Source organism: Coregonus lavaretus (genome assembly GCF_964263955.1).
Source record: "Coregonus lavaretus genome assembly, contig: HAP1_SCAFFOLD_231, whole genome shotgun sequence".
In the NCBI taxonomy this organism is placed as follows: Eukaryota; Metazoa; Chordata; class Actinopteri; order Salmoniformes; family Salmonidae; genus Coregonus; species Coregonus lavaretus.
In genome coordinates, this window is record NW_028163077.1 from 101,465 (window position 1) to 128,897 (window position 27,433).

The 27,433-nt window shown below is 44.8% G+C and overlaps 2 protein-coding genes across 2 annotated transcripts in view; one reads left to right on the top strand and one right to left on the bottom strand.

Annotated features, from left to right (window-relative positions):
- The window catches only part of LOC311118515 (aftiphilin-like), a gene marked incomplete at its 5' end in the record, with an annotated part of 31,541 nt that extends 15,793 nt beyond the window's left edge, over positions 1 to 15,748 (bottom strand). The window contains one exon of the mRNA XM_084193311.1: positions 15,737 to 15,748. Coding sequence (XP_084049437.1) covers positions 15,737 to 15,748 — 12 coding nt within the window. The remainder of the gene's footprint in view (positions 1 to 15,736) is intronic.
- LOC311118514 (butyrophilin subfamily 2 member A1-like) lies at positions 10,801 to 26,498 on the top strand. The gene is made up of 6 exons (XM_084193310.1): positions 10,801 to 10,893; positions 16,409 to 16,483; positions 16,986 to 17,336; positions 17,481 to 17,762; positions 24,553 to 24,669; positions 24,835 to 26,498. The coding sequence occupies exons 2-6, from the start codon at positions 16,414 to 16,416 to the stop codon at positions 24,873 to 24,875; spliced, it is 861 nt and encodes a 286-aa protein (XP_084049436.1). The 5' UTR covers positions 10,801 to 10,893; positions 16,409 to 16,413; the 3' UTR covers positions 24,876 to 26,498.
- The last annotated feature ends 935 nt before the right edge of the window (positions 26,499 to 27,433 follow it).

Here is a 27,433-nt window from a genome sequence, read left to right on the forward strand (position 1 = left end):
GGCGCAGGATATACGGGACCGAGGAGGGGTACTGGAGGCCACGAGCGTTGAGCCGGCACACTCCGTCCTTGCTGCATGCCCACCTTAGCACGACACGTGCGTGGTGCTAGCACAGGACGTACAGGACTGTGCCGGAACACTCGCGGCACAGTACGTGGCTCCGCATAACACAGAGCCTGCCCTTTTAGCCCCCCCCCAAATTTCTTGGGGCTGTCTCTCGGGCTTCCTCCTCGGCCGGTACCCACTGCGTTGCCGCTGCTCCTCTCTGTAGCGCGCCTCCACAGTCTCCTCCCAAGGACGGCGATCCATTCCGGCCTGGATCTCTTCCCAAGTCCAGGATCCCTTCCCGTCCAGGATCTCCTCCCAAGTCCAGGCTGTCTGTTCCTGGACACGCTGCTTGGTCCTCCTTTGGTGGGATCTTCTGTCACGATCGTCGTAAGAAGCGGACCAAGGCGCAGCGCGATATGCGTACATCTTTTAATGAGTACTTAATATAACAATAACAAAACAATAAACGATACGTGAAGTCCTAAGGTTAACAAACACAAACCTCTCCGGAACAAGATCCCACAAATGACAAGTGCAAAACAGGCTGCCTAAGTATGGTCCCCAATCAGAGACAACAAGCCACAGCTGCCTCTGATTGGGAACCACCCCGGCCAACATAGAAACACATGAACTAGAACATGAACATAGAACATACAACATACTAGAACAGAAACCTGGAAAACTAAACATAGAAACTAACACCCTGGCTCAACATATAAGAGTCCCCAGAGCCAGGGCGTGACACACCCAATGTTCAAGAATGGCCTTTTTCCCTTTATTCAGATTACAACCTCTCACTTTCAGTTATTTGAAAAGGAAATCATCTCCCAAATATCACTATTTCTAAAACAAGCCATAGAAAGTTGCTTGCAATTTCAATTTAATCCTCCAGAAATGACAGAACAAATAATGCAACAAATATTGTGGTTAAACTCAAATACACTAATTGATCCCAAATTTTTTGGGGGGACAAAATGTTTAAAAAAGGTATAATCTTCGTAAATGATATCATCGGTAGGACTGGTGGAGTTATGCAGATGCACATGCAGCTAACAAAAACATATGGAAGTGTCTGCTCTACCCAAAATTACAACCAAATAATTGCAGCATTACCGCAAAAATGGAAGAGGAAAGTGGAAGGGGGAAAAGGAAAGGAACTTGTCTGTCGGCCTTGCATTAAAGAACATAATTGGTTAAAGAAAACTGTGATAAATAAAAAAGTATACCAGTTTCATTTAAGGACCAAAGGATTGACAGCCGTCTCATATAGATTGCAAAATAGTTGGGAAGAGATTTTTGATGTACCGATTCCATGGCATAGTGTTTATGAACTGATACGCAAAACGACGCCGGATTCAAAACTTATAATTTTTCCATTTAAATTATTATATACAATTCTTGCTACCAATATAATGTTATTTATATGGGGGATACAATCTTCCCAGCTCTGCAGATTTTGCTGTGAAGAGACAGAATCATTAGATCATTTGTTTTGGTACTGTCCATTTGTAGCTTGTTTTTGGACACAGGTCCAGGAATGGCTAAAGGATTGCAATATTTACCTGGAGCTAACCCTGCAGATAGCATTACTGGGTGATCTGAAAAGTCATAGTCAATCGATCAATAATACACTGCTCAAAAAAATAAAGGGAACACTTAAACAACACAATGTAACTCCAAGTCAATCACACTTCTGTGAAATAAAACTGTCCACTTAGGAAGCAACACTGATTGACAATAAATTTCACATGCTGTTGTGCAAATGGAATAGACAACAGGTGGAAATAATAGGCAATTAGCAAGACACCCCCAATAAAGGACTGGTTTTGCAGGTGGTGACCACAGACCACTTCTCAGTTCCTATGCTTCCTGGCTAATGTTTTGGTCACTTTTGAATGCTGGCGGTGCTTTCACTCTAGTGGTAGCATTAGACGGAGTCTACAACCCACACAAGTGGCTCAGGTAGTACAGCTCATCCAGGATGGCACATCAATGTGAGCTGTGACAAGAAGGTTTGCTGTGTCTGTCAGCGTAGTGTCCAGAGCATGGAGGCGCTACCAGGAGACAGGCCAGTACATCAGGAGACGTGGAGGAGGCCGTAGGAGGGAAACAAACCAGCAGCAGGACTGCTACCTCCGCCTTTGTGCAAGGAGGAGCAGGAGGAGCACTGCCAGAGCCCTGCAAAATGACCTCCAGCAGGCCACAAATGTGCATGTGTCTTCTCAAACGGTCAGAAACAGACTCCATGAGGGTGGTATGAGGGCCCGACGTCCACAGGTGGGGGTTGTGCTTACAGCCCAACACCGTGCAGGACGTTTGGCATTTGCCAGAGAACACCAAGATTGGCAAATTCGCCACTGGCGCCCTGTGCTCTTCACAGTTGAAAGCAGGTTCACACTGAGCACGTGACAGACGTGACAGAGTCTGGAGACGCCGTGGAGAACGTTCTGCTGCCTGCAACATCCTCCAGCATGACCGGTTTGGCGGTGGGTCAGTCATGGTGTGGGGTGGCATTTCTTTGGGGGGCTGCACAGCCCTCCATGTGCTCGCCAGAGGTAGCCTGACTGCCATTAGGTACCGAGATGAGATCCTCAGACCCCTTGTGAGACCATATGCTGGTGCGGTTGGCCCTGGGTTCCTCCTAATGCAAGACAATGCTAGACCTCATTTGGCTGGAGTGTGTCAGCAGTTCCTGCAAGAGGAAGGCATTGATGCTATGGACTGGCCCGCCCGTTCCCCAGACCTGAATCCAATTGAGCACATCTGGGACATCATGTCTTGCTCCATCCACCAACGCCACGTTGCATCACAGACTGTCCAGGAGTTGGCGGATGCTTTAGTCCAGGTCTGGGAGGAGATCCCTCAGGAGACCATCCGCCACCTCATCAGGAGCATGCCCAGGCGTTGTAGGGAGGTCATACAGGCACGTGGAGGCCACACACACTACTGAGCCTCATTTTGACTTGTTTTAAGGACATTACATCAAAGTTGGATCAGCCTGTAGTGTGGTTTTCCACTTTAATTTTGAGGGTGACTCCAAATCCAGACCTCCATGGGTTGATACATTTGATTTCCATTGATAATTTTTGTGTGATTTTGTTGTCAGCACATTCAACTATGTAGAGAAAAAAGTATTTAATAAGATTATTTCATTCATTCAGATCTAGGATGTGTTATTTTAGTGTTCCCTTAATTTTTTGAGCAATACTTTTAGCAAAAAAAATTTTTTTCAATTTACAATCTGTAGAAACAATGAGAATAGAAAGGTTCAGAACTTTTGTAAAACATCACAGTACAGTTGAAAAAGATATGGCAAATAGAAATCCAATATGGATGGTGTTAAGAGATAGATGGGTGGAAGTTGAAGGACGGGACTAATAACAACTAACAACAACTAATAACAACAAGATAACTAATAATGTAAAGCATACTGTGTCCATAATAAGTATATAGGTTATAGGTTGAGAGCTTTTGTGAAAGAGCACAGTTAGAAAGATATGGCATATTGAAGCAAACCCGGATGGACATCATGAAAATGATCGGAGAGGTTGAGGGTAGAGGAAGTTCAGGAGTAAAAACAAACAAAATAGAATTATTGTAAAATTGACTGTGTCCATAAAATTTATATAGTATGTATAAGATGGAAGTAGAGGCCTAAGCGTTGTTGTTCACTAGTTTACTCCAATTAGGGAAGGGGTGGTTGGATTGGAAAGTAATAAAGGGAAATATATATATGTTTTTAAAGGATATGTATATGTGTATACAGTGGGGGAAAAAAGTATTTAGTCAGCCAACAATTGTGCAAGTTCTCCCACTTAAAAAGATGAGAGAGGCCTGTAATTTTCATCATAGGTACACGTCAACTATGACAAACAAATTGAGAAAAAAAAATCCAGAAAATCACATTGTAGGATTTTTTATGAATTTATTTGCAAATGATGGTGGAAAATAAGTATTTGGTCACCTACAAACAAGCAAGATTTCTGGCTCTCACAGACCTGTAACTTCTTCTTTAAGAGGCTCCTCTGTCCTCCACTCGTTACCTGTATTAATGGCACCTGTTTGAACTTGTTATCAGTATAAAAGACACCTGTCCACAACCTCAAACAGTCACACTCCAAACTCCACTTTGGCCAAGACCAAAGAGCTGTCAAAGGACACCAGAAACAAAATTGTAGACCTGCACCAGGCTGGGAAGACTGAATCTGCAATAGGTAAGCAGCTTGGTTTGAAGAAATCAACTGTGGGAGCAATTATTAGGAAATGGAAGACATACAAGACCACTGATAATCTCCCTCGATCTGGGGCTCCACGCAAGATCTCACCCCGTGGGGTCAAAATGATCACAAGAACGGTGAGCAAAAATCGCAGAACCACACGGGGGGACCTAGTGAATGACCTGCAGAGAGCTGGGACCAAAGTAACAAAGCCTACCATCAGTAACACACTACGCCGCCAGGGACTCAAATCCTGCAGTGCCAGACGTGTCCCCCTGCTTAAGCCAGTACTACACGGGAGGATCTTGTCAATGATCTCAAGGCAGCTGGGACCATAGTCACCAAGAACACAATTGGTAACACACTACACCGTGAAGGACTGAAATCCTGCAGCGCCCGCAAGGTCCCCCTGCTCAAGAAAGCACATATACATGCCCGTCTGAAGTTTGCCAATGAACATCTGAATGATTCAGAGGAGAACTGGGTGAAAGTGTTGTGGTCAGATAAGACCAAAATGGAGACGTTTGGCGTCCAGGCCCGTCTGAAGTTTGCTAGAGTGCATTTGGATGATCCAGAAGAGGATTGGGAGAATGTCATATGGTCAGATGAAACCAAAATAGAACTTTTTGGTAAAAACTCAACTCGTCGTGTTTGGAGGACAAAGAATGCTGAGTTGCATCCAAAAAACACCATACCTACTGTGAAGCATGGGGATGAAAACATCATGCTTTGGGGCTGTTTTTCTGCAAAGGGACCAGGACCACTGATCCGTGTAAAGGAAAGAATTAATGGGGCCATGTATCGTGAGATTTTGAGTGAAAACCTCCTTCCATCAGCAAGGGCATTGAAGATGAAACGTGGCTGGGTCTTTCAGCATGACAATGATCCCAAACACACCGCCCGGGCAACGAAGGAGTGGCTTCGTAAGAAGCATTTCAAGGTCCTGGAGTGGCCTAGCCAGTCTCCAGATCTCAGCCCCATAGAAAATCTTTGGAGGGAGTTGAAAGTCTGTGTTGCCCAGCGACAGCCCCAAAACATCACTGCTCTAGAGGAGATCTGCATGGAGGAATGGGCCAAAATACCAGCAACAGTGTGTGAAAACCTTGTGAAGACTTACAGAAAACGTTTGACCTGTGTCATTGCCAACAAAGGGTATATAACAAAGTATTGAGAAACTTTTGTTATTGACCAAATACTTATTTTCCACCATAATTTGCAAATAAATTCATTTGATAATCCTACAATGTGATTTTCTGGATTTTTTTTTCTCATTTTGTCTGTCATAGTTGACGTGTACCTATGATGAAAATTACAGGCCTCTCTCATCTTTTTAAGTGGGAGAACTTGCACAATTGGTGGCTGACTAAATACTTTTCCCCCACTGTTTATAAATGTGATTTGTCTCCTCTTTTAGGCGTGGAAACCTGTTGTTTCCCCTTTTCTTCCTCTTCTATCTCTATATTCCCTGTTATTGAGACTACACCTGTAACCTGTGAATACTGCCCCCATTCTGCGTATGGTGGTGGTGTAGTTGAACCAGCCTTTTTTGGTTCACTCCCTCTCTCTCTCTCTCTCTCTCTCTCTCTCTTCTAATTTTCTTGTTATTCTTTGTTCCCTTATCTTATCCATTCTTACACCAAATGTTCCCTCCTTTGGCCATTTAGTTACTATTTTCCTGGTCCTTTTTTCCCCATTTGTCAGAGATATTACCAATATTACTATTTTTTGGGAACCTTCTCTTCATGATTGCTACTGGTGTTCCTGCCATCTCTACTTCTTGTGTGGTCCAGTGTCTATATTAGGGTGTAAGGTAAATTATTCCTGTTGTCTTTCTCAGCTAAACGTTTTATATCCCTCAGTTAATGGTATTTTTCTCCATAATATATCTTCATACTCTTCTTCTTTCCTTAAATGAGATTTTATCCCTTGCCTTTCCTCTACTACCCTTCTATCAATACTGTTTATTCAACAAATCTAGAACCCACTATAAATTGGTGCTATTCCCTCAGCATAATAGCTAAAGCTACTTGCATCCCCTTGTTCACATAACGAAAACAAATTATCGTTTTAGAATTCAACACCTATTTGCATACACCACTGGTGTCAAGCAACCTATCAAATAACGTAATAACAATTATAATTTGTCAAATAACTGTTTTTCAGTCAAGTATTTAGACTTACAGCTCAATTCGTACTAGCTTGACTGTCTCTCTTTTCCCCGCGAACCAGAGCCATAAATTATTTTCCTTTGTTACCACAGCTCCAGTGCAATTGCCAGCCGCTATTCAATTTCTGTAACTGTCCTTTCTGATTACGCTCTAATTAATAAAACAAACACTGGCTATAATTTACAAGCATACATTTAATTCACATCCATATTTAATTTTATTCTCAGTAGCTTTCAAATGATCAACTCATTCGGGCGGCGGGTAGCCTAGTGGTCAAGAGCGCCGTGCCAGCAACGGAAAGGTCGCCCGTTTTAATCGCCGAGCCGACCAGGCGAAAAAATCTGCCGATATGCCCCCGAGCAAGGCACCCAACCCTAACCGCTCCTGTAAATCGCTCTGGATAAGAGTGTCTGCCAACTGACCACAATGTAATTCCGCGCCACGGAAAATAACTAACTATCTTTCTCCCCGTCTCTTATTCCGGTTGAATACCGGAGTCGTTCAATTTGAAATCAGCCAGCTGCTAAATCGTTCAGTCTTATAACACAAAATGAACATTGACTGTTCTATCAATCTAAGCAACCCATAAACGTAATTTGAAAATCTAATGCAGAATCTATGCTTTATCTGAATGACAAGTAAATCCTCCGTTATTCCAATTCTAAATGGTCTGTATTTCTAGTATCTTGCACATACCACATTTATCACAAAATAGCTTTGAAGGACACAGATCTCACACGCTCAACGTAAATACCTTAGCAGCAAACGAGTCAAACCCACATTCACTGATTTTGCAACAGATATAACGACTTAACCAAATTAATTATATTTCCCCCCTGATATACAAAAATTCCTTGACTATATCACCTCTGCTTCTGGAATGATAGATAACTATTATAATGCTTGAAACCTTTTCTCCCACACGCTCTATGCACTGTCTCTCACCCCCCACGTACGTCTACGTGTTTGGGCGCTCAAGCCAGCACTTATATATTATTCCACTTTTATCCACTCTCCATTAATCAATTACCCCACATAACATACATCATATGTCAATGTTATTCATCATCCACCGCATTCGTATTTATAATGATTCTTTATCGCCACACGTTCTATAACATTATCATACTTTGTCTCTTCATCATACCACATCCACACAACGTTGTTCTCAAACACCCTTCATCACTATTTGCATAACCTACCGGAATATTCCTTTACTATGGTCAATTTTAGCATAATCCCATATCCCTTCTAAATTTCCCAATTTTAATTAACCCCTAAAAGCTTGACCGAAATTCAATGTGTCGACGTCATATGATCACCCCCGTACACGTGACCTGTTCCTCCAACAGGATTTCTCTCTCTCTCCTAACGTTAGTAAATGAATATCCACATACTATTAATTCTTCTCTCCCTAATGCAAGATTGGGGCTTTCCCTTTCTCCACCAACCTTAGAAGCTTCAAACGACCTAAAATATAGTCCCTTTCCTTACACTTTCTCCACAAAGACAAGGCTATTATTTTCAGGATTTCTTTTTGTTGTCCGATCATCCACACAGATAAGCCGCCACTCGTGCTTAAATGAGTCAGACAGAATGACAAGCAGGACGAACAATAGTGTCAGACGATTGAACGAAGCTGACCAAAATGACAACTTAATCACAATTGAATGAACCACAGCCGCTCAAACAAATTATTCCCCCGCACAAGATGAGCAGACCTACTCGATCTTATTATTTCTCTATACTTTGAAGCCCTGGTGGCGTTCACAACCATTCACCTACTAGAGATGAAAAGCGCGACATCCAATTTATGCTGTCACCTTCTCAGGATGACTTAACGTTTACCCAATTCGCTGTCTAATTTGTGTATCACCTCACCCAGGCTGATGCGTCACCTACCTCAAGTAGCCTACACCATCACGCTTTCGGGATAAGTGTCTTCAGATTCCATCATGATTATTTAGTTGTGGACACTACATCACCACACTTCCTCTCTTGCTCTTGGTTCTCATCTTTGTCAGTCACCTTGATTTAGCACCTGTGTGTTTTATTAGTTTCTTCATGAAAACATTTAGCGAATTCTGTAACGGTAGCTAAAGCAAGAGGCTATAGATAGCGGCACATAACTAGACTACAAATGCATGTTGGGCCGGTTATGCCCTGAGCTCATGAAGTGAGTGCTACTGGCATGAGCTCATGAAGTGAGTGCTACTGCCCTGAGCTCATGAAGTGAGTGCTACTGGAACGCTACTGGAGCGGGCTAAAACTCGCCCCACGCTCCAGTCAAATTGCTCCACTCACATCCTCTGCCACTAAGTGCCTTAGCCCATCCATACTACATACTCTTGTTGGCTGGTCCTCACTACATGTTCGTCGTCAAACCCACTGGCTCCAGGCCATCTATAAATCACTGCTAGGCAAATCCCCGCCTTATCTTAGCTCATTGGTCACCATAGCAGTACCCACCCGTAGTCTGCACTCCAGCAGGTATATCTCACTGGTCGTTCCCAAAGCCAACACCTCCTTTGGCCGCCATTCCTTCCAGTTCTCTGCTGCCAATGACTGGAACGAATTGCAAAAATCTCTGAAGCTGGAGACTCTTATCTCCCTCACTAACTTTAAGCATCAGTTGTCAGAGCACCTTACCGATCACTGCACCTGTACACAGCCCATCTGAAATTAGCCCACCCAACTACCTCATCCCTATATTGTTATTTATTTTGCTCTTTTGCACCCCAGTATCTCTATTTGCACATAATCTCTTGCACATCTAGCATTCCAGTGTTAATAATATTGTAATTATTTTGCACTATAGCCTATTTATTGCCTTACCTCCATAACTTGCTACATTTGCACACACTGTATATATATTTTCTGTTGTATTTTTGACTTTATGTTTTTTTACCCCATATGTAACTCTGTGTTGTTTTTATTGCACTGCTTTGCTTTATCTTGGCCAGGTCGCAGTTGTAAATGAGAACCTGTTCTCAACTGGCTTACCTGGTTAAATGAAGGTGGAAAAAAAATAGAAAAAAATAAATACACTGTGCGGTGCGGTGCTGTTCCGTGCCTGTCTATCTTCAGCGTCATTAAACCACCTCAACTGGAATCCTACCTGTCTGTCATCTGTTCCCTTACCAGCACACGGGAGAGAACACATTAAGTAAAACCGAAAGAACATACAGTCCACCAAGTCCTCATTTACAGTACAACTCATAATAACCTAAGCATTACGAAACTTCTATTAGAGCAAATAAGCCTCATATGTACCAAAATAGCAATTTATGTTTTATCTAGACTAGCTTATATTCAACACACTCTCATCGCCCCCATACAAAACTCGTCACCTCCTTAATAATGAAGGATCTGCTTAACGTGGACAGATTTTGGGACAGGTCTCTCGCTTCGCCTCCATCTCTCTGCCATATCCGCTGAAAGAGCGACGCGGCCCATTGGAGCGGTCGTTACTAGATACCACAGCCACGAAGTCATAAACCCCGCATAATTCTACAATTGATCTTCTTTAAATGTGATTTTAAACCTAACCTTAACAACACTGCTAACCTTATGCCTAACACTAACCTTAACTTAAGACCAAAAAGCAAATCTTCGTTTTTTAAAACATTTTTACGATAGGCCTATAGCCAATTTTGACTTTGTGGCTGTGCTATCTAGTGGAAACCCATTGCAGCGTATAGGCAACGTTAGACGGTGCTATAGCTAACTTTCGTTTTCGAGGCCTAAAAGGCTCCATTCATTTTCACGCTCCACACCCTTTTCTTTTCTGACATGCTGTAAAGACAGTAAGAATATTTGTAAATACAGTTTAAAGTGGGTTATATTAAGGCTTTCCTTGTCAGCTATGCTTAAAAAACTACAACCTAAAGCAGAGTTTATAGCATAGTTAGGCAAATCATAGTTGATCATGCAAAGTTAAACATCCTGTGAAATGGCAAACTGTAAATTGCCATGTTATGTAATTTTCCAAGTTATTAATTTGATTATTTTAAAAAAGTACTACCAAACCACAAATAATTAGAATTGGATTTAGGCTACTGTATAATCACTCTACTCTCATCTGTTGATTTGAGCTGAAATGGGCTAATGTAATGTAATCAGGTCTACTGGTTAATGTCTGTTTTTGAACCATCAACCTTACCAAAGAACCTTTGAAAAAACACTATTTTCTAACTGTATACTGTTACAGTTGGTAGCCTACCTGTAAAAAAGGCCGTCCTTCTCCTCTCTACCTAAATTCCCCTCACAGTCTTACCTAAGTTATCCCTCAGTCATCAGAGACCTGCCATTCCCAACCAATCAGAGCGCTTGGAAATGCTCCTCTGAACGCTGCACCCGCCCACTCAGGTCAGAGTGGTATCATCGTCTGAAGGGAGAGGACGCATGTTTCTGAGGACTTTTTATTGTCACATGTCTGAATGTTTTGCGTGCATCGAAATGTAAGTTGGGGGGGTTATTGTTTTTTTTTACATGCTGTGTAGTAATAGATAATTACCTCTAATTACTTCATGTTACTTTGATAAGTTTCAGTCAAATCAAATTGTATTGGTCACATACACATATTTAGCAGATGTTATTGCGGGTGTAGCGAAGTGCTTGTGTTCCTAGCTCCAACAGTGCAGTAGTATCTAACAATTCGCAACAATACACACAAATCTAAAAGTCAAATAATCTCCCGTCTGGATTACTGCAACTCACTGTTGGCTGGGCTCCCTGCCTGTGCCATTAAACCCCTACAACTCATCCAGAATGCCGCAGCCCGTCTGGTGTTCAACCTTCCCAAGTTTTCTCACGTCACCCTGCTCCTCCGCACACTCCACTGGCTTGAAGCTCGCATCTGCTACAAGACCATGGTGCCCTGCCTACGGAGCTGTGAGGGGAACGGCACCTCCGTACCTTCAGGCTCTGATCAGTCCCTACACCCAAACGAGGGCATTGCCTTCATCCACATCTGGCCTGCTGCCCCCCCTACCTCTGCGGAAGCACAGCTCCCACTCAGCCCAGTCAAAACTGTTCGCTGCTCTGGCACCCCAATGGTGGAACAAGCTCCCTCACGACGCCAGGACAGTGGAGTCACTCACCACCTTCCGGAGACACTTGAAACCCCACCTCTTTAAGGAATACCTGGGATAGGATAAAGTAATCCTTCTACCCCCCATTACCCCATCCCAAATAAAAAATAAAAATACATACAAAATAAATAAAACATATTGTAAAGTGGTTATCCCACTGGCTATAAGGTGAATGCACCAATTTGTAAGTCGCTCTGGATAAGAGTGTCTGCTAAATGACCTACATGTAAATGAAATGTAAATGTAATGGAATTAAGAAATATATAAATATTAGGACGAGCAATGTCGGAGTGGCATTGACTAAAATACAGTGGAATAAAATTAAGCAATAAGGCCAGAGGAGGTGTGATATATGGCCGATATACCAAGGCTAAGGGCTGTTCTGACGCATGAAGCAACTGAGGTGCCTTATTGCTATTATAAACTGATTTACAACGTAATTAGAACAGTAAAAATAAATGTTTTGTCATACCTGTGGTATAGGGTCTTATATACCACAGTGTCAGCCAATCAGCATTCAGGGCTCGAACCACCCAGTTTATAATACAGTATATACATATGAAATGAGTAAAGCAGTATGTAAACATTATTAAAGTGACTAGTGTTCCATTATTAAAGTGACCAGTGATTCCATATCTATGTATATGGGGCAGCAGCCTCTAAGGTGCAGGGTTGAGTAACCGGTTTGAAACTGGAACTTGAAGCTCTCAACCTGCTCCACTAGAGCCCCGTCGATGAGAATGGGGGCGTGCTCGGTCCTCTTCTTTTTCCTGTAGTTCACAATCATCTCCTTTGTCTTGATCACGTTGAGAGAGAGGTTTCTTTACATCTCTGTGGTGACAGGGCAGATCTGATAAGATCTCAGCCTGGCAGATTCTCACACAAGGCTGGAGAGAGAGGGTGCCATAGATCTTGACACTTTGTCAATCCAAGTAATTTGTTTCTCTCGCTCTCTCCAAGAGGTGAATGTTTAAGTTAATGTTTATATTGATGCTGTGTTTATAACCATGTTATAAGTGTAATGCCATTTGCCATTTATTCATGTACATACATGTTTATACAATGGGTGGGTCTAATCCTGAATGCTGATTGGTTAAAACCGCATTCCAACCGGTCTAATCCTGAATGCTGATTGGTTAAAACCGCATTCCAACCGGTGTCTATTCCACAAGTTGCCACAGGCTAAATCTATGATGTTAAAATGTCTATTTACTCTGTTCTATCTGACTGTGCAATCCACTGTCTCATCAGCCCAGCCTGGCAACGTATAAACTTGATCTCCACTATAAAAAGCATCTAGACATTATCTCACATTTCTTTTAGACTAACATTTTGTTTTCAACAGCGGAGATTTGTATAAACCTTGCTGTCTGTCTCTCCGACATTTGCAACATTGTTCCAATAATGACATTCGATCTCCTGCTGTCCCATAGTAATGAACGTGTCGGGAGTCGGGACGAGACAGACAGGCAGGCAGCGTTTCTCAGCCAGTCGAAATCATAAATCAGCTGGCATCATTTTTATGGATATATACAACAACAAATCTTTTTTGAAAAAGGTACAACGAAGCCCAGCTAATTAGCAGTCTTTCCAGCTTCAGTTTGAAGTGATTGTGTTACTGTAGCTGTGTTCTTGGCTAGCCGCTCTGAACAACAGTGTCTTGACGAGAGAGCACATTTTCTATGCCAGGCGAGATCGCTCCTCATTAGCTCATTGTTATAGATGCTCAAAAATAAATGTCACTAGAAAACAGCTTAAACAAATGCAAATGCATCTCCTTTGCTGTTATTCTGGATGCACTTTTTGACGTGACTGTAAGTTAGCCATAGTTGGCTAGCTAGCAAGCAAGGGATAAGAACGTTGCCAGCCAGTATGGCAATGGAACATTTAGAACGAACGACTGGGTCGCGTCCATAGATACAGAACAAAAAGACTGAACGACTGGGTCGCGTCCATAGATACAGAACAAAAATACTGAACGACTGGGTCGCGTCCATAGATACAGAACAAAAAGACTGAACGACTGGGTCGCGTCCATAGATACAGAACAAAAAGACTGAATGACTGGGTCGCGTCCATAGATGCAGAACAAAAAGACTGAACAACTGGGTCATGTCCATAGATACTGAACAAAAAGACTGAACGACTGGGTCGCGTCCATAGATACAGAACAAAAAGACTGAACGACTGGGTCGCGTCCATAGATACAGAACAAAAAGACTGAACGACTGGGTCGCGTCCATAGATACTGAACAAAAAGACTGAACAACTGGGTCACGTCCATAGATACTGAACAAAAAGACTGAACGACTGGGTCGCGTCCATAGATACAGAACAAAAAGACTGAACGACTGGGTCGCGTCCATAGATACTGAACAAAAAGACTGAACAACTGGGTCGCGTCCATAGATACAGAACAAAAAGACTGAACGACTGGGTTACGTCCATAGATACTGAACAAAAAGACTGAACAACTGGGTCGCGTCCATAGATACAGAACAAAAAGACTGAACGACTGGGTCGCGTCCATAGATACTGAACAAAAAGACTGAACAACTGGGTCACGTCCATAGATACAGAACAAAAAGACTGAACGACTGGACTATATCTTGTGGGAGGATGAAATAGTATGAATAAATTAATTTAAAAAACGTTTTTAATGAAAATATGTAAATCATTATTTTAAATATGTTGGTAACCCGTTGTATAAAAGTGATAACACCGCTTCTCAGGCATTATCACTTAAATATTGTATAGTTATAACCCTTAACTAATACTGTTTATATGTGTGCATATCTTTGTCTTATAGAACCACAACAATAAGATTCCAAGTCATTCAGATTACCAAAATCATTTAAACATCCTCAAATGGAAACAGCTGTGTCTGTGAGGTGGTGACTATCAGGAGTACAGTGATGGACCTCATCATCATGTTCTAACCGGACAGCACTATAGAGGACAGAACCAAACCAATCAGTTATAAGTACAGTGAGGGAAAAAAGTATTTGATCCCCTGCTGATTTTGTACGTTTGCCCACTGACAAAGAAATGATCAGTCTATAATTTTAATGGTAGGTTTATTTGAACGGTGAGAGACAGAATAACAACACAAAAATCCAGAAAAACGCATGTCAAAAATGTTATAAATTGATTTGCATTTTAATGAGGGAAATAAGTATTTGACCCCCTCTCAATCAGAAAGATTTCTGGCTCCCAGGTGTCTTTTATACAGGTAACGAGCTGAGATTAGGAGCACACTCTTAAAGGGAGTGCTCCTAATCTCAGTTTGTTACCGTAATAAAAGACACCTGTCCACAGAAGCAATCAATCAATCAGATTCCAAACTCTCCACCATGGCCAAGACCAAAGAGCTCTCCAAGGATGTCAGGGACAAGATTGTAGACCTACACAAGGCTGGAATGGGCTACAAGACCATCGCCAAGCAGCTTGGTGAGAATGTGACAACAGTTGGTGCAATTATTTGCAAATGGAAGAAACACAAAATAACTGTCAATCTCCCTCGGCCTGGGGCTCCATGCAAGATCTCACCTCGTGGAGTTGCAATGAACATTAGAACGGTGAGGAATCAGCCCAGAACTACACGGGAGGATCTTGTCAATGATCTCAAGGAAGCTGGGACCATAGTCACCAAGAAAACAATTGGTAACACACTACGCCGTGAAGGACTGAAATCCTGCAGCGCCCACAAGGTCCCCCTGCTCAAGAATGCACATATACAGGGCCGTCTGAAGTTTGCCAATGAACATCTGAATGATTCAGAGGAGAACTGGGTGAAAGTGTTGTGGTCAGATGAGACCAAAATCGAGCTCTTTGGCATCAACTCAACTCGCCGTGTTTAGAGGAGGAGGAATGCTGCCTATGACCCCAAGAACACCATCCCCACCGTCAAACATGGAGGTGGAAACATTATGCTTTGGGGGTGTTTTTCTGCTAAGGGGACAGGACAACTTCACCACATCAAAGGGACGATGGACGGGGCCATGTACTGCACTGAAATACAGTACCTAAGAACGCTGCGCCACTCGGGATGCCAGCAGGATTTATTTCTATAAAAGAAATCATAATTCTCAGCTTTTTTGGCAGTTTTTCAATGTGTGTTTTAAAAGAGAGCTCATACGGGTGAGGGCATACCAGCCAACTGTTTTTACATGGTCCTTCTAGACGGATTTAGTGACCAACAGTTTTTTACATGGTCCGTCATTTCTCCGGATTAAGCGACCAATAGTTTTTACACTACCAATATTCAGTCAGACTATAGTCTAATCTATTGGTTTTAACTGAAAGAAGCCATAGTAAGCTACTGAAGGTCTATTGGTTTTAACTGAAAGGAGCCATAGGAAGCTACTGAAGGTCTATTGGTTTTAACTGAAAGGAGCCATAGTAAGCTACTGAAGGTCTATTGGTTTTAACTGAAAGGAGCCATAGTAAGCTACTGAAGGTCTATTGGTTTTAACTGAAAGGAGCCATAGTAAGCTACTGAAGGTCTATTGGTTTTAACTGAAAGGAGCCATAGTAAGCTACTGAAGGTCTATTGGTTTTAACTGAAAGGATCCATAGTAAGCTACTGAAGGTCTATTGGTTTTAACTGAAAGGAGCCATAGTAAGCTACTGAAGGTCTATTGGTTTTAACTGAAAGGAGCCATAGTAAGTTACTGAAGGTCTATTGGTTTTAACTGAAAGGAGCCATAGTAAGCTACTGAAGGTCTATTGGTTTTAACTGAAAGGAGCCATAGTAAGCTACTGAAGGTCTATTGGTTTTAACTGAAAGGAGCCATAGTAAGCTACTGAAGGTCTATTGGTTGATATCTGGTTCTGATCTTTATAATTTATATTTATTTGTTAGACCAATTGTCTCTTTCAGGAATAATGGAGACTGGACCAGACAGTCTGTTTGTGACCCTCCTGCTTCTCCTCCACAGTTCACACTCTGAGTCTGGTAACTACAGTGCTAATTCCCTCTGTGTCTGGTAACTACAGTGCTAATTCCCTCTGAGTCTGGTAACTACAGTGCTAATTCCTTCTGAGTCTGGTAACTACAGTGCTAATTCCCTCTGTGTCTGGTAACTACAGGGCTAATTCCCTCTGTGTCTGGTAACTACAGTGCTAATTCCCTCTGAGTCTGGTAACTACAGGGCTAATTCCCTCTGAGTCTGGTAACTACAGTGCTAATTCCCTCTGAGTCTGGTATCTACAGGGCTAATTCCCTCTGTGTGTGTGACTCATGCAGCAACTAGTGCTTCCTTTTTGTGTGTGTGTGTGTGTGTGTGTGTGTGTGTTTGTGTTTGTTTGTGTGTTTGTGTGTGTTTGTGTGTGTGCATTATTACTTAGATCTTTGGATGTTTTGAATGGCACATTTCTATGAATTCCATTTGACTGTCTGTGTCTCTTTAGTAATGGATAATGTCCTAAATGCTCCTTAATGTCTGTCTTCTCTTCAGAGAGGTTTGAGGTCCTTGGTCCAACTGATCCCATTTTGGCTGTGGCTGGTGATGACATCATTCTGCCCTGTTACATCAAACCCAACATCAGTGCTGAGGAGATGACAGTGGACTGGCTGAACCTCGACTTCAAAGACGAGCGTGTCTATCGTTACCAAAACCACAGAATCATACAAGAGGATCAGATTCCCTCCTATAGAGAAAGAACTTCACTGTTTAAAGAGGATCTGTGGAGGGGCAACGCCTCTTTGAAACTGACCAGGGTACAAGGCACTGATGAGGGAACTTACAAATGCTTTATTAAGGCACTGAGCTGGTATGATGATTTCACTATTCAAGTCCGCGTTAAAGGTGAGGTTGATTTTCATGTTAATGTAATAATCTATCTACAGTACAATGACATCACCTCTTTCCTTCATATTACTGGATACAGTATGGGTCTATTTGTTCACAGCCTGTCACCAGTTAACATCCAGTCTATCTGTGTGTCTGTAGCTATAGGATCCAAGCCAGTGGTGTCCATTGAGGGACACAGAGAGGGAGGGATGGGTCTGCTGTGTGAATCTGAAGGCTGGCACCCTGAGCCTGAGCTGGTGTGGCTGGACAGTAAAGGAGTCCATCTCTCTGCTGGACCTCCTGAGACACACAGAGACTTCAAGGGATTGTACATAGTCAAACAACATGTCATTGTCCAGGAGACTGACACCAACCACTTTACCTGCAGAGTCCAACAGAGGCGGATCAATGAGAAGAAGGAGACAATGGTTCACGTCCCTAGTGAGTAACACAACATAATATTATTTAAACATGAAACACTGGAGTCATTTATGTTTTAACGTATAGTATATGTTTTAACCAAAGGCTTTGAGACAACAATACAAAAGGATAGTGTTTATTATGATACACTCCACTGCTGTGTGGTAGTATTAGTACCAAACCCTGTTGTTGATGTGTAATGATGTGTGTGGTAGTATTAGTACCACACCCTGTTGTTGATGTGTAATGATGTGTGGTAGTATTAGTACCAAACCCTGTTGTTGATGTGTAATGATGTGTGTGGTAGTATTAGTACCAAACCCTGTTGTTGATGTGTAATGATGTGTGGTAGTATTAGTACCAAACCCTGTTGTTGATGTGTAATGATGTGTGTGGTAGTGTTAGTACCAAACCCTGTTGTTGATGTGTAATGATGTGTGGTAGTATTAATACCAAACCCTGTTGTTGATGTGTAATGATGTGTGGTAGTATTAGTACCAAACCCTGTTGTTGATGTGTAATGATGTGTGTGGTAGTATTAGTACCAAACCCTGTCGTTGATGTGTAATGATGTGTGTGGTAGCATTAGTACCAAACCCTGTTGTTGATGTGTAAGGATGTGTGGTAGTATTAGTACCAAACCCTGTTGTTGATGTGTAATGATGTGTGGTAGTATTAGTACCAAACCCTGTCGTTGATGTGTAATGATGTGTGGTAGTATTAGTACCAAACCCTGTTGTTGATGTGTAATGATGTGTGTGGTAGTATTAGTACCAAACCCTGTTGTTGATGTGTAATGATGTGTGGTAGTATTAATACCAAACCCTGTTGTTGATGTGTAATGATGTGTGGTAGTATTAGTACCAAACCCGGTTGTTGATGTGTAATGATGTGTGGTAGTATTAGTACCACACCCGGTTGTTGATGTGTAATGATGTGTGTGGTGGTATTAGTACCACACCCTGTTGTTGATGTGTAATGATGTGTGTGGTAGCATTAGTACCAAACCCTGTTGTTGATGTGTAATGATGTGTGGTAGTATTAGTACCAAACCCTGTTGTTTATGTGTAATGATGTGTGTGGTAGTATTAGTACCAAACCCTGTTGTTGATGTGTGGTAGTATTAGTACCAAACCCTGTTGTTGATGTGTAATGATGTGTGGTAGTATTAGTACCAAACCCTGTTGTTGTTGTGTAATGATGTGTGTGGTAGTATTAGTACCAAACCCTGTTGTTGATGTCTAATGATGTGTGTGGTAGTATTAGTACCAAACCCTGTTGTTGATGTGTAATGATGTGTGTGGTAGCATTAGTACCAAACCCTGTTGTTGATGTGTGGTAGTATTAGTACCAAACCCTGTTGTTGATGTGTAATGATGTGTGGTAGTATTAGTACCAAACCCTGTTGTTGTTGTTGTGTAATGATGTGTGTGGTAGTATTAGTACCAAACCCTGTTGTTGATGTCTAATGATGTGTGTGGTAGTATTAGTACCAAACCCTGTTGTTGATGTGTAATGATGTGTGTGGTAGCATTAGTACCAAACCCTGTTGTTGATGTGTAATGATGTGTGTGGTGGTATTAGTACCAAACCCTGTTGTTGATGTGTAATGATGTGTTGTCAAGGGGTGCTGAAGGTGGGTGTGGTGCATGAATCAAGCGCAGGACGCAGAAGCTCAGTCCAAAATACTTTAGTGCAATATTGACGTAGAAAATAAGCACAATAAGCCCGAAGGCGAAATAACGGCGCACACAGGCGTCAAACAAACGGCGCACTAACATGTGCGAAAAACCTCTCCAAAACACTGGAGGGAAGTACGTAGCTCCCACACGAAACAGAAGAGCAATCACACACAAAGACAAACACACACAAAGAGAACTAAATAGGACACTAACGAGGACTAACGAGACACAGGTGTACAACATCAAGACAAAACCAAACGAACATGAAACATAGATCGGTGGCAGCTAGTACTCCGGGGACGACGACCGCCGAAGCCTGCCCGAACCAGGAGGAGGAGCAGCCTCGGCCGAAACCGTGACAGTGCCCCCCCCTTGACGCGCGGCTCCAGCCGTGCGCCGACCCCGGCCTCGGGGACGACCAGGAGGACGCGGAGCAGGGCGCGCGGGATGGTCCCGGTGGAACTCCGACAGGAGAGATGGGTCTAGGATGTCCCTCCACGGCACCCAACACCGCTCCTCCGGGCCGTACCCCTCCCACTCCACGAGATACTGGAGACCCCCCGTCCGGCGTCTAGAGTCCAAGATGGACCGAACGGAGCCCCCTCGATGTCCAGTGGGGGCGGAGGAGTCTCCCCTATCTCATTGTCCTGGAGTGGACCAGCTACCACCGGCCTGAGAAGAGACACATGGAACGAGGGGTTAATATTCTTATACTCAACAGGTAGATGTAACCTATAACACACCTCGTTCAATCTTCTCAGGACTTTAAAGGGCCCCACAAACCGCCGACCCAGCTTCCGGCAGGGCAGGCGGAGGGGTAGGTTTCTGGTAGAGAGCCAGACTCGATCTCCGGGTGCGTACACCGGCCCCTCACTGCGGTGGAGATCGGCGCTCGCCTTGTGACGAAGGACGGCCCGCTGCAGGTGGACGTGGGCAGCGTTCCACGTCTCTTCCGAGCGCCTCATCCAATCATCCACCGCAGGGGCCTCGATCTGGCTCTGCTGCCAAGGTGCCAGAACGGGCTGGTAACCTAACACACATTGGAAGGGGGTTAGGTTGGTAGAGGAGTGGCGGAGAGAGTTCTGGGCCATCTCGGCCCAGGGAATGTACCGTGCCCACTCCTCCGGCCGGCCCTGGCAATACGACCTCAGAAACCTACCCACATCCTGGTTGACACGTTCTACCTGCCCGTTACTCTCCGGGTGGTACCCTGAGGTAAGGCTAACCGAGACCCCCAAACGCTCCATGAACGCTCTCCAAACACGGGAGGTAAACTGGGGGCCTCGATCAGACACTATATCCTCGGGTACCCCGTAATGCCGGAAGACGTGGGTAAATAGGGCCTCAGCGGTCTGTAGGGCAGTAGGAAGACCCAACATAGGGAGAAGACGACAGGCCTTAGAGAACCGGTCCACAACGACCAGGATGGTGGTATTCCCCTGAGAGAGGGGAAGGTCTGTCACAAAATCCACCGAGAGGTGGGACCATGGTCGTTGTGGAACGGGCAGGGGTTGTAACTTACCCCTGGGCAGATGTCGGGGCGCCTTACACTGGGCGCACACCGAGCAGGAGGAGGCATAAACCCTCACATCCCTAGCCAAAGTGGGCCACCAGTATTTAGTGCTAAGGCAATGCACGGTCCGGCCAATACCCGGATGTCCAGAGGAGGGTGACGTGTGAGCCCAGTAAATGAGTCGATCCCGAATCTCGAGTGGAACGTACTTCCGACCCTCAGGACACTGTGGAGGGCTGGGGTCGGTACGCAACGCTCGCTCGATTTCGGCATCGACCTCCCACACCACCGGTGCCACAAGGCAAGACTCCGGTAGTATGGGAGTAGGCTCAACGGACCTCTCCTCCGTGTCATACCGCCGGGACAGCGCATCTGCCTTACCATTCTGGGACCCAGGGATGTACGTGATTTTAAATACGAACCTGGTGAGAAATATACTCCATCGAGCCTGGCGAGGGTTCAGTCTCCTCGCTGCCCGGATGTACTCCAGGTTCCGATGGTCAGTCAAAATGAGGAAAGGGTGTTGAGCCCCCTCAAGCCAATGCCTCCACACCTTAAGGGCTTGAACTACAGCTAACAGCTCCCTGTCCCCAACATCATAGTTACGCTCCGCCGGGCTGAGCTTTTTTGAGTAAAAAGCACAGGGGCGGAGTTTAGGTGGCGTGCCGGACCGTTGAGAGAGAACGGCCCCTATACCAGCCTCAGACGCGTCTACCTCAACCTGAAAGGGTAATGCGGGATCCGGATGCGCCAGCACCGGAGCCGACGTAAACAGGTCCTTCAGTCTCCTAAAGGCCCTGTCCGCATCAGCTGACCACTGCAGGCGCACCGGACCCCCTTTCAGAAGGGACGTGATGGGAGCTGCCACCTGTCCAAAACCCCGGATAAACCTCCGGTAGTAATTCGCAAAGCCCAAGAACTGCTGCACCTCTTTTACAGTGGTTGGAGTTTGCCAATTACGCACAGCGGACACACGATCCACCTCCATTCTCACCCCTGACGCGGACAACCGATAACCCAAAAAGGAGACCGACTCCTGGAAAAACAGACATTTCTCTGCCTTGACATATAGGTTGTGCTCCAACAGCCTCCTCAATACACGACGCACCAGGGTTATATGCTCGGCTCGGGTAGACGAGTACACCAGAATGTCATCAATGTACACGACCACCCCTTGTCCCTGCATATCCCGGAAAATGTCATCTACGAAGGATTGGAAGACTGATGGAGCATTCATCAACCCATATGGCATGACGAGATATTCGAAATGACCTGACGTGGTACTAAACGCTGTCTTCCATTCGTCGCCCTCCCTAATACGCACCAAGTTATACACGCTCCTGAGATCCAGTTTTGTGAAAAACCGCGCTCCATGCAATGACTCCGTCATGGTCGCAATCAGAGGGAGTGGATAACTGTATTTCACAGTAATCTGATTGAGACCACGGTAATCAATGCACGGGCGCAACCCTCCATCTTTCTTCTTCACAAAAAAAGATACTCGAGGAGGCGGGAGAAGTGGAGGGCCGAATGTATCCCTGTCTCAAAGATTCGGCTATGTAAGTCTCCATAGCTTTTCTCTCCTCTTGAGACAAAGGATACACGTGGCTCCGTGGGAGCGCTGCTCCTGCCTGGAGATCAATCGCACAATCCCCCTGTCTATGAGGAGGCAACTGCGTCGCCCTAGTTTTACTAAACACGAGAGCTAAATCCCCATATTCAGGCGGAATGTGCAGTGCGGGCACTTGGTTAGGTCTTTCCACCGAAGTCGCCCCCACGGAAACACCCAGACATCGCCCCTCGCACTGAGCAGACCACCCATCGAGAGCCCTCTGTTGCCACGAAATAGCAGGGTTATGGGTGCTTAACCAGGGAATTCCCAGCACCACTGGGTACGCAGGAGAGTCGATCAGATACAGCTGTATAGTCTCTTCATGACCCCCCTGCGCACACATCCTAAGTGGTGCTGTGATCTCCCTAATCAACCCCGACCCCAACGGGCGGCTATCTAAGGCATGAACGGGAAAAGGTTTGTCAACAGGTAGGAGAGGGATCCCTAAATCTAAGCAAAACTTCCGATCAACAAAATTCCCAGCTGCGCCTGAATCTACTAGCGCCTTATGCTGGGAATGAGGTGCAACCTGTGGAAAACACACAGGTATACAAAAGTGCGCAACAGAAAGCTCTGGGTAAGTGGGACGTCTACTCACCTGGGAGGCCCCCCCAGTGCGTGGCCTGTTGTCTTCTCCCCCGGAGAACCCTCCCCAGCACCTGGCCGCAGTGTGCCCTCCACGACCGCACTTGGTGCAGGAGACAGGCCCCCTCGGGCTCTTCCTCCTCCTTTCTCTAGCGCCGGCACCCCCGAGCTCCATAGGGCTCGGCTCGGAGGTGCCGGAGGGCGGAATGGACGGACCCCCCTTGGGACGTCCACGGGTGGCCAGCAGGGTGTCCAGACGGATGGACATATCGACCAACTGGTCGAAGGTGAGATGGGTATCCCTGCAGGCCAACTCACGTTGAACGTCCTCCCGTAGGCTACATCGAAAATGGTCGATGAGGGCCCGTTCATTCCACCCTGCGTCCGCCGCTAGAGTCCGGAACTCTAGAGCAAACGCCTGTGCACTCCTCCTCCCCTGTCTCAGGTGGACTAGACGCTCCCCCGCCGCTTTGCCCTCAGGTGGATGGTCGAACACGGCCTTGAAGCGGCGGGAGAACTCGATGTAGGAGATGGTGTTGGCGTCCATCTTCCTCCACTCGACGTTAGCCCACTCCAACGCCTTGCCCGTGAGACAGGAGATGAGGGCGGAAACGCTCTCGTGTCCCGAGGGCACCGGGTGTACAGTGGCCAGGTAGAGCTCCACCTGCAGGAGGAACCCCTGACACCCGGCAGCTGTTCCGTCATACGCCCTCGGGAGCGAGAGCCGAATCCCCCTGGGTTCCGGACCTGGGACTGGTGGACCGGCCGATGGGGTTGGCAGGGATGGTGGAGGTGTGGGTACCCCGCTGGCCTCCCATCGGTGCAGGGTGTTGATGACGTCCTGTAGAGCGGTCCCCAGTTGTCGTATCTGGTCATCTTGGCCGCGAACATGCTCCTCGAGCGACTCAGGCGTAACTGCAGATCCTGCTGATTCCATTATGGTGTGTGATTCTGTCAAGGGGTGCTGAAGGTGGGTGTGGTGCATGAATCAAGCGCAGGACGCAGAAGCTCAGTCCAAAATACTTTAGTGCAATATTGACGTAGAAAATAAGCACAATAAGCCCGAAGGCGAAATAACGGCGCACACAGGCGTCAAACAAACGGCGCACTAACATGTGCGAAAAACCTCTCCAAAACACTGGAGGGAAGTACGTAGCTCCCACACGAAACAGAAGAGCAATCACACACAAAGACAAACACACACAACAAGAACTAAATAGGACACTAACGAGGACTAACGAGACACAGGTGTACAACATCAAGACAAAACCAAACGAACATGAAACATAGATCGGTGGCAGCTAGTACTCCGGGGACGACGACCGCCGAAGCCTGCCCGAACCAGGAGGAGGAGCAGCCTCGGCCGAAACCGTGACATGTGTGGTAGTATTAGTACCAAACCCTGTTGTTGTGTTTCAGATGAGCTGTTTCATCACACTAGTCCATGGATAATGTCCTTCATTGTGTTATGCTGTCTGGGAGCCATCACTGTGATTGGGTTAGCTCTGGCTATCTACTGGATATACAAGAAAAAAGGTAATGGAGAGATTATATGAATGTTTCATTGTTAGAAATAAATGTTTCCAATGCTTTTTTCAACCTCAACACATTCACAGTGGTTCTATTCTATGGACACAGGATAATGTACTAAACCTGCAGGTGATTAACATGTTGACACTGATGACTGACTTTAATCTGCAGGTGTGATTATAGATCAACTCAGACTGCAGCGGGGTAAGTAGTGGTTTTAGTGTCCCAGTCCTTAACCCAGATTACACACACGAACGTAAAGATTCACTAAAAAGACTACACCTTATAATTGCCATGTTTATTGAATGAAATTAAGAGGTGGTGGTGATAGGGTAGGAGATCTTTATTGGAGAAGTTGTCTCACAGAGGTACGCTGGACTCATTTATACGCGTGGAACTCAATTAGGATTTGTGACATTAGAGAAGTGATATGAGACAAGGAGTCCCAGAGAGAGACTACATCTTCTAGTGTTCATGTTTATGATGTTCTCACTGTCTTCCATGTGGTGTCCATACAAACTTGACTCTTGAAGTGGTGTCTATACAAACTTGAAGTGTCCATATGCCTTATTAGTGCTAGTATCTTGAGACCAAAGGTGACTCGTTTCAGGAAACTAGCCGTATGTCGCGGGTCACTACTTCACAGGAGAGCCATTTGAACATAAACTTTTATTTTGTATCAAAATGCGTTTTTTGGCAGAAATGCCTTCTCGAACATGTGAACTTTCATGTGCCTTAATAACAAACGTGTATGCCATCTGTAAATACGAATACAACATTTAAATGACGAACCTAGTTGGTTAAGCCACAGATAATGAGTGGGCTGGACATGCCGAGAGAGGAGTTCGGATTGGTCTGCCATATAGAAGGTTTCTGTCTATTTGAGCTGGTCAGTATGTGTAGGTATTCCTGTCTAACGCGGCTTTAAAAACATTTCATTGTGTAGTGGAGCTGCATAAGTGTTGCTCTCCACTTTCTGGAGGATCGAGTTTTAAAATCAGTGGAATTAGAGTATGATAACTAAAGAGATGGAGAAAACCCCTGTCTCGGGATTACATCTTCAAACTAAGGGTAACCATGGCATCCGTAACAGGGAGACACGTCCATCATGCATGATGATGTATACGGGTAAGATAGTCTAGCTAGCTACAGTTTCTAATTTTGACAGAACGTGGTTTCAAGTTAATGTGTACTGTTAGCTAGCTAGCTAATGTTAGCTGGCTGGCTCGCTAGCTAACATTACGTGTATGATGTTATTATTCGTATCTCAGAGCCGTTTGCTTGGCTAGTTAGAGCCTAATGTTAGCTAGCTAACATTGAACCTGGTTGGTTAGCTACCACTACCAGCAGATTCATGCAAGGGTAGTAACGTCATGAGTTGGCACTACGGTTCATTGTTTAACTAGCTAACGTTAGCTGTTAGGGTGGATAAGTGGGTGAATATAGGTTGTAAATGCATTGATTAACGTCTCAACAAAATATTACCCAATGATCTACACTGAAATGACGTAGTGTGCCCAGTAGGTCGTTTCTTATACACCTGGATCACTGATGGACCAGTCACATTTATTTAATTAACTTAAGAGGTGGTAGGGTGGATAAGTGGTCTAAGGCACTGCATCGCAGTGCTAGCTGTGCCACTAGAGATCCTAGTTCGATTCCAGGCTCTGTCGTAGCCGGCCGTGACCGGGAGACCCATGGGGTGGCGCACAATTGGCACAGCGTCGTCCAGGGTAAGGGAGGGAATGGCCGGCAGGGATGTAGCTCAGTTGGTAGAGCATGGCGTTTGCAACGCCAGGGTTGTGGGTTTGATTCCCAGGGGGGGGGCCAGTATGAAAAAAAGAATGTATGCACTCAATAATGTAAGTCGCTCTGGATAAGAGCGTCTGCTAAATGACTAAAATGTAAATGTAAATGAGAAGTTGTCTCACAGAGGAACGCTGGATATTATCTTCTATATATGTAACTTCTAGTGAACACACATTAATGTTGATGTTCTAGAACAGGATGTATTGAGACTGTAGAGGCCCACTAGACTAGAGAGAGGTAGTCTCTGATACACCTGGATCACTGATGGACCAGTCACATTAATGTTGATGTTCTAGAACAGGATGTGTTGAGGCTGTAGAGGACCACTAGACTAGAGAGAGGTAGTCTCTGATACACCTGGATCACTGATGGACCAGTCACATTAATGTTGATGTTCTAGAACAGGATGTGTAGAGGCCCACTAGACTAGAGAGAGGTAGTCTCTGATACACCTGGATCACTGATGGACCAGTCACATTAATGTTGATGTTCTAGAACAGGATGTGTTGAGACTGTAGAGGACCACTAGACTAGAGAGAGGTAGTCTCTGATACACCTGGATCACTGATGGACCAGTCACATTAATGTTGATGTTCTAGGTAGTCTCTGATACCAGTCACATTTATTGAATGAAATTAAGAGGTGGTGATAGTGTGGGAGATCTTTATTGGAGAAAGGATGTCTCACCTACAGAGGTACGCTAGACTCATTTAGGTGTGTGGAACTCAATTTAGATTTGACCCATAGTGTGACATTAGAGAAGTGATATGAGACAAGGAGTCCCAGAGAGAGACTACATCTTCTAGTGTTCATGTTAATGATGTTCTCACTGTCTTCCATCTACTCTACATGTTTACAGATGACCTCAGGACGGAGAATGGTAAGTAGTGTCTTCAGATCATCACTTTGCTAGATTTACGTAAATAATTTCATGTTTATTTTTTGTTGTTGAGCACAAAAG

Bases quoted from the DNA above. Each gene is read 5' to 3' on its own strand.
- LOC311118514 (XM_084193310.1), top strand. From the start codon at position 16,414: ATGGAGACTGGACCAGACAGTCTGTTTGTGACCCTCCTGCTTCTCCTC. The intron at 17,763-24,552 runs GTGAGTAACACA...GTTGTGTTTCAG, and splicing joins GACAATGGTTCACGTCCCTA to ATGAGCTGTTTCATCACACT. The intron at 24,670-24,834 runs GTAATGGAGAGA...TTTAATCTGCAG, and splicing joins CTGGATATACAAGAAAAAAG to GTGTGATTATAGATCAACTC.